We start from the raw sequence: 16,218 nt of genomic DNA, 5'->3' as shown, positions 1-16,218 counted from the left end.
TGAATTCTGAAGTTCACTTCCTTCAGGATAGGAATGTTACATTTATTCTACTCTCCTTCCAGGTAATGATCAAACTGAAATACCCGGAACTAATCAGGACAATTAAAGTTAGTTCAGTACAACTGATAGCACAGTAGTCAGGTAATGACAGATAGGCATTGTTTTGGAGGGTACGTTACTTCAAATTCATATCCCTTTTTCTTATTGGTGGTTGAATTCAGCAATTCTAAACCTCAAAGTTTGACTTTAGTAGGAATTATGAAAAATTCCAAATGAAATGTAAATTGTTAAAGTCTAATTTTCATGAGACTGTGTATGGCATATGGTATTCTGCCAAGAATTTCATAGCATTGATTCAAATGGGTTTGAAAAGAAATCGGGGGAGGTTGATGGTCTAAGAATTTAGAGTGAAGCAGTGTTGCACAAAGACTGAAGCTTGGGTTCTGAGGCAGAATGTTACTGGTTTGGGATCCCAGCTTTATTACTTATTAATTTTGTGACCTTGAGCAAGTTTTTTTTAACTGTCAGTGTCCACTTCTAGAAGATGGAGATGTGTAGTCTGTAGGGTTCCTAGGATTAAATTGTCATATGCTTGTGAGGTGCTTATAACAGTGTCCTACACATGATTAATGTGGACAGTTTTTTTAAAAATAAAGCCAAATAGGGTGTCATAACATGGACACTGAGGAGTTACTGACCAAGAGGAATGAATCCCAGTGGAGAGAGCTTTCTTCTGAGACCTTTAGTTCATTGTCTTGTGTTTCTGGACTCTGTATGTAAGTAACTGCTTCCACTGATGAAGAATGCCTCAGGCCCACCCTAACTAGAAGGCCAAAGGCAGATACCACCCCCTGCTCCCCCATCCCCAGCAGAGTCCATCTCCCATCACCCAGTAACCACCTCCTACCCCCACCCTAGGAACAATTCCACAGCCGACACAGTCTGTGCCTTGGCTGATTATGTTAATGGAAGTTCTGTTCCTCAGATTGTATGATTTTAAAATTTAAAATTTCAAGCTACTGTATCAGCTTTTCTTAAGTTTGGTTTGTCTGGGGCACCGTAGCTGAGCAGGTGAGTACACGGGTTTTATAGACCAGACAGTTCTGAGTTTTAAATGAGGGAGTGAAGTCTTTTATTTTGTGGTTCATTGATATAAAATGTCAGTACTTACATTGCGGGGTCCCTGTGCCTAGTATATGGTAAGTACCACTTCAGTTCAGTTTAGTTTAATCACTCAGTCGTGTCTGACTCTTTGTGACCCCATGAATCACAGCACGCCGGGCCTCCCTGTCCATCACCAACTCCTGGAGTCCACCCAAACCCATGTCCATTGAGTCAGTGATGCCATCCAACCATCATATCCAACCATGTCATCTCCTTCTCCTCCTCCTGCCCTCAATCTTTCCCAGCATCAGGGTCTTTTCAAACGAGTCAGCTTTTCGCATCAGGAGTCCAAAGTATTGGAGTTTCATCTTCAACATCAGTCCTTCCAATAAACACACAGGACTGATTTCCTTTGGGATGGACTGGTTGGATCTCCTTGCAGTCCGAGGGACTCAAAAGAGACCACAGTTCAAAACCATCAATTCTTCAGCGCTCAGCTTTCTTTATAGTCCCACTCTCACATCCATACATGACCAATGGAAAAACATAGCCTTGACTAAACGGACCTTTGTTGTATGGCAGTTATCATGATTTTCTGGAGAACGTTGAAATCTCTTTGCAACAGATTTATAATTTAGAGGCTACTGTCTTGATGATGCTGATGATTTGGACGCAGTTGCTTCTCTCTGAGCAGCTTTGCTTAGCATAGCTTGAACACATTTATCTCATGGAGGAATTCCACCTATCCTGGGTGTTCTGATTACTTATCACCACGTAAGAACCCCCTCACCCCACCCACGCTTAGCGACATAGACAGCTTTCTTCATGCACGGATTCAATGGTTCAGGCATTGCAAGGCTGGCATCTCTGTTCCATAATGCCTAGGACTCCATCAGCGAAGGCCAGGGGCTGGAATTACCCAGATATCTTGACGCATTTCTGGAGCCAGGCTGAGATGACTTGAAGACTTGCTTAGCTAGAGCTGCCAAGCAAATACTTAACTGTGGCCTCTCCATGTGTCTTGGACTTCTTACAGCAGGGTGGTTGAGAGCATTCCAAGAGAGACAGGCAGAAGCTGTATGGCACCTTTATCTTTATCACCTAGCCTTGCAAGTTAAAGAGTGCCTCTTTCTCTGTGTTCTGCTGGTAGAAGCCACCATAAGCCTACCCAGATTCAAGCAGTAGGAGGAGAGGGACCTTCACTCCTCAATGGAGAGCAAATTTTTTAATAAAATTACTCTAGTTACGGCTTAATCTTAGATGTGTTAGATCATCTGACTTCTATTAATACCTACAGCAAAGCAAGTCATACAATCTGTATTCCATTTACTTAACTCTGCCATTGCATAATAAAATCAGCCAGAAATGATAGGTGAACAAATTATTGTGTTTCAGTGAAACTTTATCAACACTGAGTTTCAAATTTCATATAATTACTAAGTATCACAAAATATTTTTTTTATTTTATTTAAAAATGTAAGAGTCATTCTTAGCCTTTTACAAATAATGAGCCAGATTAGAATGTCATGATGAGCTGGGTCTGACTTTTTTAAAGTTAGAATTCTCTAAATGTGTAGAAGGGACACTTGGGTACTTCTCAAGTATGTGTATGTTTGAATGTGTGTGAGAGAAAGACAGAAATGTTTGCATTTTTTTCTTCATTTTGGAAGTGAATTTGTGACGATGTTATTTGGAATTTCAGTCCTTTCAAGCACACTTTATTCTGTTACAGAAGATTTGTTTCCAAGGGCAGTGAAGAACTACACTTGTAGGTGGGAAATTAGTGATATTTATTTTCGAACTTTATCTTTAAGTTAAGATAGAATTTGTTCTTAATGGAGATTCAGAAATACATGTTTATTTTTGAAGTAAGTACCCCATGTTTTTAAAGAGGTTGTGATCCTTAGACCAAAAGATAAGGTTGATGATTCTCTGAGATAATTTTTTTTATCTTTATTAAATATTTTTTTGTAAGTGCAAATTATTTATTTTTAGATTTAATGAACATATAATTGCATTTCAATAAATATAACATATATTGCATAGAAAAATGGCCATAAAATCTTGGTAAGCTGTTTACTTAACATATGTGTATGGGTGATTAATACAGACAGTCATTATTCATAGTTTTTTCCTTCAGTTACAACTAAACAAAAAGTTACATGTAAAAAAAATCTTATACATTTTTTGCACATTTTGAATCAACACCATGCAAAGCAATATTCATTAACTATTTTTGTCTGCCATCAGTGTTAGGCGGTATAGTAGTTGATGAAAATACAGATGAACAAAAACATATGTAGTGCCTGCTCTTACAGAGCATTCAGTCTAGTGGGGTAACCAGATGTCAGACAGATGATAGCATAAGGGGAGAGTGCAGAGCATTTATAAGAATATTCATTAGGTTTTTAAGCTTGAACTGTTACAGGGCTTCCCTGGTGGCTCAGTGGTAAAGAATCGGCCTGCATGCGGGAGAGCCAGGTTCAACTGCTGGGTAGCGAAGATCCCCTGGAGGAGGAAATGGCAACCCACTCCAGTATTCTTGCCTGGGAAATCCCATGGACAAAGGAGCCTGGCAGGCTACAACTGTGGGGTCACAGAGAGTCAGACACAAATGAGCAGCTAACACTGTTGCTATCTCTCATCCTCAACTGCCCATTAAATGTGAGAGTCTAGAAAAAAAGGTTTGTTGGATTAGTGCAAACTGCTGTTAACCTTAACAGCATATCTGCTGATAATGAATGGTATATCTCTGTATTTAGGCTACATTTGGAAGAACTATTGGCATATTTGATGGCTTCTTTCATGTTACTTTGGGAAAGGAAAACCAAAGAAGGAAATAGAAATATGTAAATGTTGAAATGTTTTACACTTTTTTTCCTCCTTAAGGTATCATTTTGAATGGATGGAAAACTAACCTAGAAGAACGGTTTGGGACCTATTGGCTGGATTACAAATTGGGCTAATTATCTTTGAATTTTCTCTACATTAGGTTTTTCAAATGTGGCATCGTTGATTTCTGGGGACACATAATTCCTGGTTACCAGGAGTTGTTCTGTGCATCACAGGACATCTAGGAGGATCCTGGCCTCCACCCACCATACGCCAGTATCATTCTCCACCAAATTATAACAACCAAAATTGTCTCCAAACTTTGCCCACTGCCCCTCGAGAGGCAAAATCACCAGTGGTCTCCGTTAAGTTGGGACATTTAAAACCATGTCTGCTCATTTTATTACAAAGACCTCAACAAGAATTATGTATTGTTTTTTTTTTTTTTAATAGTGAAAACTCTTAACTCCGGGAGTCGAATTACAGGTGGGCATGTTAGTCTTTGAGACGCACAGTTCCTCCTTTGAAAATGCTGAAATGAATTTGAGCAACCTATTATCACATTAAACATTACACTTGTACTCTTTTTCTGGCATCTGGACATTTTCTAAACTTTATAGTGTGTACAATATTTAACAAGGTTGAGAACCTCAGTTATTTAATTGAAAGTGCCCAAGCGTCACTGGTATAAAATCAAAATTTAAAAGCAACTTGAAAGGAATAAAAGGATATTCTGATTTGGCTCCATGTTCTCAGCTTGTAAGCTACTGGGTTGTGTGCAATGCATGACCCAAAGGAGATGATTAGTTCTCCTCTAGTGTGCTGGTAATGAATAGCTCTACAAAACCAATTAGCTATAATTCTATCAGTCATTTCATTTGGGTAACATTTTGTTTAAGGGGAAGAAAAACAACGCTGTTTTCCTTGGAGATCTGTAATTAAGCTGTGATATTTGGTGGGGACAATTGAGGAAAAAGCAGTATGCTTAGCAATTTGCTTTTGCTATTCCCATATGAAAGTGTATTATGATGTAGTGTTATGTTCACAGTTCACAGCTGTTAAGAAAGACATTTGCCCATGTTAAAGGTATAACAGACCAAATACAAGTCTATTTCTAACTATATATGTTTTATTTTGTATGGATGTCTGCACTGTACAACTTCAGAGATTCTCCATTCACATGGAAGGCTGTGAATGGTGCCCCCTGGAGTTGTGTAACAGAAAATACTGATTATCATTTCCTTTCATGTATTTTCCTCCTTAAAAATCTGTGTGAATCCAGAACTATGAATAGTGGCATTTTTTTTCTTTCAGTCACTATTTTGCTCAGTAACTCCTCGCACCCACTGCCGTGTCAACAATAATATCAATAGGCTGTTTTCTCCACCCAGGGCATTTTTATGGATCAGTATTGTTCTATCTGAATTTGAACACATGAGTAGTTCTTAATGTATCTTTATCTATTATAAGATAGAAGTTATTATTTTACCACAGATTAAGTATCCTTCTGTGACTTTGGGGTATTTGGCAATTTTTATTTAACTTTACATAATGAAATAAGACATGAATATGTTTTTGTTTTACCAGAAGTTTAATATAGGCAGCTTGTGACAAAAGTTAATGTATAGTTAAAAGTACAGTTGGTTACTGTCCTGGTCTTTTTATTTATTTTGCTTACTCTTATCCCACAGCTAGCCAAAAAAATCCGAGAGAAGTTCAACCGTTACTTGGATGTGGTCAACCGGAATAAGCAAGTTGTAGAAGCATCCTACACAGCTCACCTGACCTCTCCCCTAACTGCGATTCAAGACTGCTGTACTATCCCACCTTCCATGATGGAGTAAGGCTTGGAATTTTTTGTTTAAGCCAGGAACTGAACTGCCTTCCATTCATATTTAAATACCTATTTGTTTATTGCAAAATGTACTCCTATCTTAAATAAGCCCTTTACTTTTATATAGACAAGTAATTTTTAAAGAAGTGTGACTATATCCAGGAAACTCCTGGATCTTCCCTGCTCACCTTTTTGTCAAGCTGGAGTCTAGGTCCAGAAATATCAAATATTGTCCAGAGTTGACTAAGTCTAGAAACTTGGAAACATTTTTTCATGTGTTAACTAGTGGGTCATGAATAAGTTAGTCTCACTGTTTGAGCTGATTTGCCTAAATTAAGGGAATGCCTTTTATCTTTGCACATGCAAAAATTGCCACTTCATCCTTTTTAGTGTCCTTAAAACTACCAAGGTAGATATGGCTTCAGGTAATATTGAAACAGAATGATTGAGGATATTTTTATTGGCATAGTGATATTTGTATCTGGTTGAGGATATTTTATTTATTGGCATATGTGTGTGTTAGTTGCTCAGTTGTGTCTGACTCTTTACAACCCCATAGACTGTAGCCCACCAGGCTTCTCTCCCCATGAAATTCTCCAGGCATGAACACTGGAGTGGGTAGTCATTCCCTTCTCCAGGGGATCTTCCCAACCCAAGGATCAAACCGGGATCTCCTACATTGCATGCAGATTCTTTACCATCTGAGCCACCAGGGAAGCCCTTCATTAGCATAGTGATATTTATATCTGGAGGGGTATAGGGTTATATGATGCTGGAAATTGTTTGTATAGAAAAGAACACTTTAAGATTTTGACTTGGTCTCTAATTAGCTGTGTAGCCATAATCTAGTTACTTAGTGTTCTATTTTTATATGCAGTTTTCTATCAGTGGATAATAACCTTCATTATACCAAGTTAGAATTGGCTATTTAGAATGACTAAAAGAAGTTAACATACTCTAAAATTATGAGTGTAAGAGTTACCATATCTAGTATGTATCACTCTTCTTTTTGCATAATAAGTGCTCTTAAAGCTATGCAAAGGGTGGAAACAACACAATTCTTTTTTAGTTAAATGATGCTTTGCTTCCTACAAAGAAGTTTTTACTTATATTTTCTTGGTGGGCTATGTAGGTAACAGAACATCCTCAGATCATTTTATTTCTCCATCTGTGTGATATTAAGATGAGACTTTGTGTCTGGCTTACCTGTGTGCAACCTAGAGAAGCTCATACTAGCTGTTTACTAACATAAACAGAAAGAATGTACATTTTGGAATGAGACTCTCCAGATATGAATCTTAACTCTAGGAGTTGGTATTCAGGTGGTCTCAGATAGGTGACAACTTTAACTGAGACTTTCTTCATCCCTAGAATGGAAATAATAACTGATATTTCACAGGATGTTGTGAACATTTTTTGAAATCATATAAGAAAATACTTTACAAATTGTAATGTTCTGAGCAAATATATACTTTCCTATCATAGTGACCATTTCATTTTTTGTTTATTAGGTTTGATCAAAGAAGATTTTTTTTTTTATAGTCAGGGCATCAGTAACTTAATGTTTTCAACAATTTTCCTCTAATCTAAAAATAAAATAAGAGTCCATTATGGCTTTAAACCAAAGGAAAAAAATCATTTCCTGACTGAGAAAAAAAAAAGATAGGATTGTAAGGGAGAAGTCCCTACAGCTAGAATTACACTTAAAACACTGGTTCTCCACTAAGATGATTTCCACTCCCCTTCATCCCCAGGGAGGTTTGGCAGCATCTGGAAACATTGTCAGTTGTCACAGTTGGAAGGTGAAACGGTTGCTGTTAGTGAGGAGAGGCCAGGGATGCTGTAAACATCCTACAATGCACGGGACAGTCCTCCAAAGACTTAACCTGACTCTAAATGTCAGTAGTGCAGAAGTTGCCTCAAAAGATGGGAGAGCTTCATGAAATTTCTAAGTGGAACATGGCTCTAGGTGAAACAAAAAGCTTGAATTGACTGATGTCTACCTGTAAATCTACCCCATATATCACCTTTCCATTTGTTTCCCACCTCATGAATTTATATTAATGTTTCAACAAGCAGTGTAACCATTTGTCTCACCCCATAGCTTCCTATAACCTCTTTTCCCCTCTCTCCTTCTTTACCTTTGCCCCGGAAGAATTCATTTCTCCCTCATCTTTGTTCCCATAGTGAGTTTTCGTCACGTTTATTACAGTGCAGAACTGAATGGATCACATGTTAGTAGGTATGCCTCCCCTGCTGTTCTGGGCACGGATCACAGCTTAGCCATTTTCATCCCAGTGCCTCTCAATTGTGTTTGATTACTAGGTGCTGGAATCTGAAATGACTTGAATATGGGAATGAGTCAGGGGTGAGAAATTAAACTATTATTGGGTGGGACCAAATACTGAACATAATTAAATAGTGAGGGCAAACTGTGACACAGCAGAGAGGTGCAGTGGTTCCTCAAAGCAGAGAAGTATACCAGATGGATGGCTTCACAAAGGATTCTGTGTGCAACTTGGGGAACTTCTTTTCCATCCAGTGGTTAGCACTCCACACTTCCGTTTCCAGGGCCACAGGTTTGACCCCTGCTAAGGAAACTAAGACCCCTGCAAGCTGCATGGAATAGGGAAAAGAGGTGTCCCTCTTGGATCTAGGGATTATCATACTAAATAAAGTAAGTTAGAGGAAGACAAATACTACACAATAGCACTTACACATGGAATCTAAAAAAATGGTACAAATGAATTTATTTATAAAACAAATACACTCACAGTCATAGAAGACAAACTTATGGTTACTAAAGGGGAATGGGAGAAAGGGATAAACTGGGAGTATGGGATTAAGAGATGCTACCATGTATAAAATAAACAACAAGAATTTACTTATAGCATAATATCTTGTAATAGCCTGTATAATGGAAAAGAATCACAAAAAAAGACACATATCTGAATCACTTTATACACTTGAAATTAACACAATATTGTGAATCAGCTATACTTCAATTTTCTTTTTTAAAAAATGTGCATCTTGTTTGATCTAGTCATTTAGAGGAATATATCAAGGGATAACGACATGTTTGTAAAGATAAATTTGTTTAAAAAGTCATTGTAGTGCCATTTAGAATAGAGAATATTGTAAATATTCTAAATTTCTAATAATAGATTAGTTAAGGAAATTATATCCCATTCATAAAAGTGATAACTTAAGATGTAACCATGCCATAGAAGAGAATTTTCTGCTTTGTGAAAATGGAGATACATGCTTATACACATGTATACTTTGAAGGTTTAGAAAGACTTACATCAGAATGTTTTGGAGTAAAGACAGTGATTTACATTTTGAATATGCTGAGGTAAGGGTTGAAGTCTGAAATGCAGGTCACCCAGACGTTTGGCAATAACCAGTGATCTGCCTTTAAGTGAATATAATAAAATATTATAAAGTGTAGTTTCTGCCCTCCAGGAATCTCTCCTTTAGTTCAGTTTGACATCTAAGAGACTTGAATTACACTCCTGATATGCTGGGTAAGCAGGTTAGTTCTCCTCTAAATGCTGAACTTGTGATGAATGCAGAATGGAAACCCTGTGGAGCTGCGATGCAGTCTTCTCTCCTCACTAGGAGTAGTTGACAGAGCCAAGAACTGCCATTTGGGGTGAATCTTGTACAACCAGAGCAGTTCTCATGATAAAGCTGAGCAATCAGAAGATAATATGGATGACAAAAAACATGTTCCCTCTAGCGACATCTTAAACAAAGATCTGATCACAGCCGTCTGCAGCTGAAAATGGCAAGTGACAACTACCCTTCTCAGAGTCTTCTTGGCTTAGCAAAAGCCTCTCTTACCAGGGAATGTATGTAGGAATTTTTGCAGTGAGCACTGAGCTGATGCTTTTCTAGCCATTGACTAATCACAAACACTTATTAAAATTAAAAGGGCCTCTTACCTTTTTAAGGAAGGTTCAAATATGGAAAGACTTAATAGTAAGTTATTGCTGTAAACCAGGGTAGGAATCCTTAGTTGCCCCTTTTCCAGTTTCTCATAAAATGCTTTAATCTGCGTTTTCTAACTCTTGTGTTATCCTACTGAGGACATTTTCAGTTCTCTTTCTTATATTTCAATCCTTCTGAAAAAGTCTACATTTTGAATCTCAGGGAGTTCATGTTGGAATTAAATGCAGATAGGAAGAACTGACAGTCTTGGGAAGCAGTTTAAGAACATGACTAAAAACAGTTTATATTATCCTCTATGTCATGATAATGTTTTTTCTCTTATGGAAATAACACAAAATTTCTTTTTAAAATAAATACACCTAAATTTTAAAATGCATTAATTTAAGTGAAAATATTAAGTGAATGTAATCTTAAATATGATTAACATAATAACTACTGAAGTTAATGAGAACTGGACTGAAGATTGTTGAGAACAATCCTTCTAAATTGTAAGATTTTACCATTCTATAAGGCAAACTCTTTATACCCATGAACTGGTCACATGCATATATGGTAATATTGCCATTACAATAAATATAAGCAACTGGACTTGAAATAAGGGATTCTTAGTTTTATATCTGGATCTCAGCATTCAAAAAGCTAAGATCATGGCATGCAATCCCATCATTTCATGACAAATAGGTGGGGAAACAGTGGAAGCAGGCAGATTTAATTTTCTTGGGCTCCAAATCACTGCAGATGGTGACTGTAGCCATGAAATTAAAAGACACATACTCCTTAGTATATGAGAAACCTAGACAGTGTATTAGAAAGCAGACACATCACTTTGCTGGCAAGGTCCATATAGTCAAAGCTATGGTTTTTCCAGTAGTCATGTATGGATGTGAGAGTTGGAGTAAAGAAAGCTGAGCTCCAAAGAATTGATGTTTTCGAACTGTGGTGCTGGAGGAGACTCAGACAGAGGACGAGATGGTTGGATGGCAACACTGACTCAATGGACATGAGTTTGAGCAAACTCCAGGGGACAGTGAAAAACAGGGAAGCCTGGTGTGATACAGTTCATGGGGTTGCAAAGAGTCAGACATAAACAACATTCTTAAATATTTAGGCCCTGTAAACATTTTTTTAAAAATGTAACACTGACCCAAAAGTACTTGAGGTATTTATTACTAACACTGTGTCTGTAGCCCATTGACCTTGCTTCTCCAATTTTATTAAAGACAAGTTAGTTACCTGGTAAATATTTTTATGATTGATTTTTATCCAATTACTAATTTTTATTTTTTAGGCCTAGAATTTTATTTTTACTGATGTATAATCCATATATGATTTTTGTCACTAAAACTTGATAATGGTTTTTCTTTTTTTCTTTTTTTTCTTTTGATCACACCATGGGACACATGGGCGTCTTAGTTCCCTGACAGGGATCAAAGCCATGCCCCCTGCAGTGGGAATGCAGAGTCTTAACCACTGGACCACCAGGAAGTCTGGTGATAATGCATATTTTTTTAAAAAATAAGATAAAATGCCCAGTTCTGAAGAGAATATTCTTATAGAATATTCTGCAGAATACACCCTGAAGGTTATACTATGATGACTACAGACAGAACCTGCAAAGCAGCAGAAAATTGATTTTTCAGATGATTTTGATACTTTCCTTCTTAGACTGGTCAACTTTTCTTACTCAGGAGTCCTGGAAATTAATTATTTTGTACAGAGTCCTGTATAGTGATTTGATATTCCATCAATATTTATTGAAGGAATGATCTGAAGAATTAATATTCTCTAATGCTGGGGGGGATGAGGGGGAAACAGGCTATGACTTAATCTACAGCAAACGCATTTTCAATGGTATCACTGTAACAACATAATTTTGAGAATGAGTTTATTTACTCATATAATTTAATTAACAGCTCCCTTTGTGTTTTAGAGGGTTAAGTGATGAAGGCCCATAAGATCCTGGGCTCCCTTGCAAAGATTACACAGATGCACAAACACATCATAGTGCTCATGACTGTATCTCACCTACAGATGTGTTTTCCTTGGCCCCATAGGATGTTTTAAAGATTTTTAAGTTTTTTAATTTGTTGGCAACATTTTAACTTTGGGGGAATTACCAAATTTCTGTTCTCTCTAAATTCAGAAGATCTGACAATGGTGAGTCCACATTCCCCCCGGCAATAGTTAGCTCCTGTGAAGAGCAGCTCCTTTTAAAGACAGGGTCTGTATTCTCCCCTTCACCACAGTCTCCACTACTCCCTATTGCTTCACACCCAACCCATTCCCCTAACTTTCATGACTTACTTGGTCCACATTAGCATGTGATTTTGCAACTCCCAATCTGAGAAGACTATATAATGTTAATAAATTTTATAAATGTCTTATCCATGTGCATTCCCTGATATGCCATCTTAAACATACATGTTTGTTCTGTCACATTTATATATAGTCAGTTTTTACATATACCAAAAATATCTATTTCTGAAACCTGCCACAGAGATGGGAATGTGCTGTGCACATCTGAAGCTGTTGTTTAGTCAACTAATCCTTGATTTTTTTTAATAAGCCAATCAATAATCTTGTCTTTGACGTCTTTTAATTCCATTTTTCTCCTCCTCCCTTCAATTTCTTCTGTAGGTGTTCCTGTCTGGTGGTGTTCTTATTTTTCATTTTCAGTGTCTTTATTTAAGAAGACTGAAAGAGTGCAATGGATAAACCAGGGAGGAAACACTGGGAAGTTGAATTCAGATTTTTATTCTTTTTTGTGTCTCCGAGTAGAAGTCAGTTCTCTTATCCTCACTCAATTAATGTTGGCTAACTGAATAGTTATTGTGGGAATAAGCATTAAGGCATTTGTATGTTCACATTTTAAATTCTTCAAGTATTGTTGACATCATGGGAACCAGAAATAAGTTACGCAGAGAGTTATTTTTAATTTTGATGATTAACATGTTGACTCAGAATGTTCAGATTCCTGCATTACTCTCCTTAGGATCCTCTAGGGACTTCAGAGCATCAGATCACAGTTTATGATTGCTCTTATTTTTTTTTTTTTTATTGAAGGATGATTGCTTTACATAATTTTGTTGTTTTCTGTCACGCCTCAACATGAATCAGCCATAGGTATGCATATATCCCCTCCCTTTTGAACTTCCCTCCCATCTCCCTCCCCATCCAACCCCTCTAGGTTGATACAGAGCCCCTGTTTGAGTTTCCTTAGACATACAGCCAATTCCCATTGGTTATCTATTTTACATATGGTAATGTAAGTTTCCATGTTACTCTCTCATACATCTCACCCTCTCATCCCCTCTCCCCATGTCCATAAGTCTATTCTCTATGTCTGTTTCTCCACTGCTGCCTTGTAAGTAAATTCTTCAGTACCATTTTTCTAGATTCTGTATATATGTATTAGAATACGAAATTTATCTTTCTCTTTCTGACTTATTTCACTCTGTATGATAGGTTCTAGGTTCATCCACCTCATTAGAACTAACTCAAAGATATTCCTTTTTATGGCTGAGTAATATTCCATTGTGTATATGTACCACAACTTCTTTATCCATTCATCTGTCGATGGACATCTAGGTTGCTTCCATGTTCTAGCTATTGTAAATAGTGCTGCAATGAACAATGGGATACATGTGTCTTTTTCAATTTTGGTTTCCTCAGGGTATATGCCTAGGGGTGGGATTGCTGGGTCATATGGTGGTTTCATTCCTAGTTTTTTAAGGAATCTCCATATCGTCTTCCATTTGCTTTTTTTAAAACTGAACTGAAACATGAGCTTTGTTTCATTTTTAAAAGGAGGTGAGCCTCTTTTTTTTTTTTTTCATTTTTAAACCAATTCAGTCTCTACCATGGTAGCGAAAAATATCTTAAGTGGTAAAGATATTTTCCCTTTCATTTTCAATTCAGCTGAGAGATTGTATCAAAGGAGTATGGTCTTAAGACCAGATGTCCATCTCCTCTACCTGTTTGCTGTGTGAGCTTAGAAAATTCACCTAACCTTTTTAGTCCTTAGTTTCATCAACTGTAAGCTAAGCAGTTTGAACTATACTCCAGAGTCAATGCTCAAGGTTCATTATGGACAACTTTTCCTGCTGCCCAAATTTGTAAATTCTAGATCTTCATGCTTTTGAGAGCTATCTGAGCTATCTGGGGAGGGGAGGGGGGTGGGAAAGATGATATTATGCAACAGGACCTACAAAGGTTACATTACTCATTCATTAATTTAAAAAAAATAAACATTTATGTAGGTCAGGAAGCAACCGTTAGTACTTGACATGGAACAACAGACTGGTTCCAAATAGGAAAAGGAGTACGTCAAGGCTGTGTATTGTCACCCTGCTTATTTAACTTAAATGCAGAGTACATCATGAGAAATGCTGGGCTGGATGAAGCACAAGCTGGAATCAAGATTGCCGGGAGAAATATCAGTAACCTCAGATATGCAGATGGCACCACCCTTGTGGCAGAAAGCAAAGAACTAAAGAGCCTCTTGATGAAAGTGAGGAGAGTGAAAAAGTTGGCTTAAAGCTCAACATTCAGAAAACTAAGATCATGGCATCCAGTTCCATCACTTCATGGCAAATAGATGGGGAAACAGTGGAAACAATGTCAGACTTTATTTTTCTGGGCTCCAAAATCACTGCAGATGGTGACTTCAGCCAAGAAATTAAAAGACACTTACTCCTTGGAAGGAAAGTTATGACCAACCTAGATGGCATATTAAAGAGCAGAGATATTGCTTTTCCAACAAAGGTCCATCTAGTCAAGGCTATGGTTTTTCCAGTGGTCATGTATGGATGTGAGAGTTAGACTAGAAAGAAAGCTGAGTGCCGAAGAATTGATGCTTTTGAACTGTGATGTTGGAGAAGACTTTTGAAAGTCCCTTGGACTGCAAGGAGACCCAACCAGTCCATCCTAAAGGAGATCCATCCTCAGTGTTCATTAGAAGGACTGATGTTGAAGCTGAAACTCCAATACTTTGGCCACCTGATGTGAAGAACTGACTCATTTGAAAAGACCCTGATGCTGGGAAAGATTGAAGGCAGGAGGAGAAGGGGACGACAGAGAATGAGATGGTTGGATGGCATCACCGACTCAATGGACATGAGTTTGAGCAAGCTTCATGTGTTGGTGATGGACGGGGAAGCCTGGCATGCTATAGTCCATGGGGTCGCAAGGAGTCGGACACAACTGAGCAACTGAACTGAACTTAAACATTTATAAGACGGTTTTTGGAAGAAGCATTTCAGCTGAGTCTTGGTGTAGGAAAAGAATGTTCACATATAGGGGTATGGAGGGAGATCTTTCCAGGAGAAGAAGGTCAATTTAAAGAAGGAATTGGCCAGGAGCACTGATGAGGATCTTGTGTTGGGAAAAGTGATGGAAAAGGCGGTAATATCAGATCATAGAGAACCTCAGATACTAGACTGGATAACTGAACTTTATCAGGAGACTTTAAGCTTTGTAAATGAAATGAAGGACAATTCATCTCTTGCTGCCACGTGTCTTTAACACGGTCGGGCTTCCCAGGTGGCTCAGTGATAAAGAACCCACCTGCCAATGCAGGAGACACAAGAGACATGGATTCCATCCCTGGGTCAGGAAGATCCCCTGGAGGAGGAAATGGCAACCCACTCCAGTATTCTTTCTAGGAGAATCCCATAGCCAGAGGTACCTGGCAGGCTACAGTCTATAGTGTCGCGAAGAGTCGGACGTGACTGAATGTCTGAGTACCGTAGTGTAGACACTAAGTAAATACTAGTTGTTTGAGTGAGAGAATTTAACATTTTAGAGAAGAAGTGAAATGATGATCCTCTTTAAGGAGATTTTACTTGTTTGCCATGTAATAACCCGAAGACCTAGTCTGATTTCATTTATGTAGGCCATGAACAAGAGGGGCCTGAACTTGTCTGTTGGTATTGACTGTGAAAGAATTGAAGGTAGCTAAGATTGATTCTGGGTAATTGTGAGAGTGGCTGATACCAGGTTCTAAGTTATATTTCTATTCTTTGTGCCCATTTATCTTTCTTCTTCTTACAGGGACCCTGTAACAAGGTTCAGGGACCCTGTCAGCTTTGGATTCAGTACCTGGCTTGAACAGGTCCTTAATATATATTTGTGGAGAGAGTTCATGCGTGGTAAGAAACCTGAGCTGGTCTTTAGTTTGAGTATAGGTAGTGATGATGATGTCAGAATTACTGAGATACTTTAACTCTAGGCAGAAATTCAAGTACTTTTATTCCCCTTCATGGTAGTCATCAATTTCACCTGAGTATTATTCCATTGTGCTAAGCTCTGGTGGGAAACTTAAGTTGCTGTTGATTCAGTTATCTCGGTTATTAGTTAATTGAACTGATAATAATAATAGACTTGAATAGTTTATAACAATACCAATAAATAGCATATGGAGTGAGTTTAAGCACAGAAAATTTCCAAATATCTGTGTATATATCACTTTCAACTCAACTTGTCTATGTCATCAT

The 16,218-nt window shown here is 37.8% G+C and overlaps 1 protein-coding gene across 2 annotated transcripts in view; it reads left to right on the top strand.

The window, feature by feature from the left end:
• CACHD1 (cache domain containing 1) overlaps positions 1–16,218 on the top strand; it is a 230,899-nt gene that overhangs the window by 119,048 nt on the left and 95,633 nt on the right. For both annotated transcript variants that reach the window (XM_020877747.2, XM_020877746.2), the window contains one exon: positions 5,628–5,776. In XM_020877747.2, the coding sequence (XP_020733406.2) occupies positions 5,628–5,776 (149 nt within the window). The remainder of the gene's footprint in view (positions 1–5,627; positions 5,777–16,218) is intronic.

Source organism: Odocoileus virginianus, chromosome 5, assembly GCF_023699985.2.
Source record: "Odocoileus virginianus isolate 20LAN1187 ecotype Illinois chromosome 5, Ovbor_1.2, whole genome shotgun sequence".
Taxonomy (NCBI): domain Eukaryota; kingdom Metazoa; phylum Chordata; class Mammalia; order Artiodactyla; family Cervidae; genus Odocoileus; species Odocoileus virginianus.
Note: the sequence above shows the minus strand (reverse complement) of the source record. Positions and strands in the feature narration are given on the sequence as shown.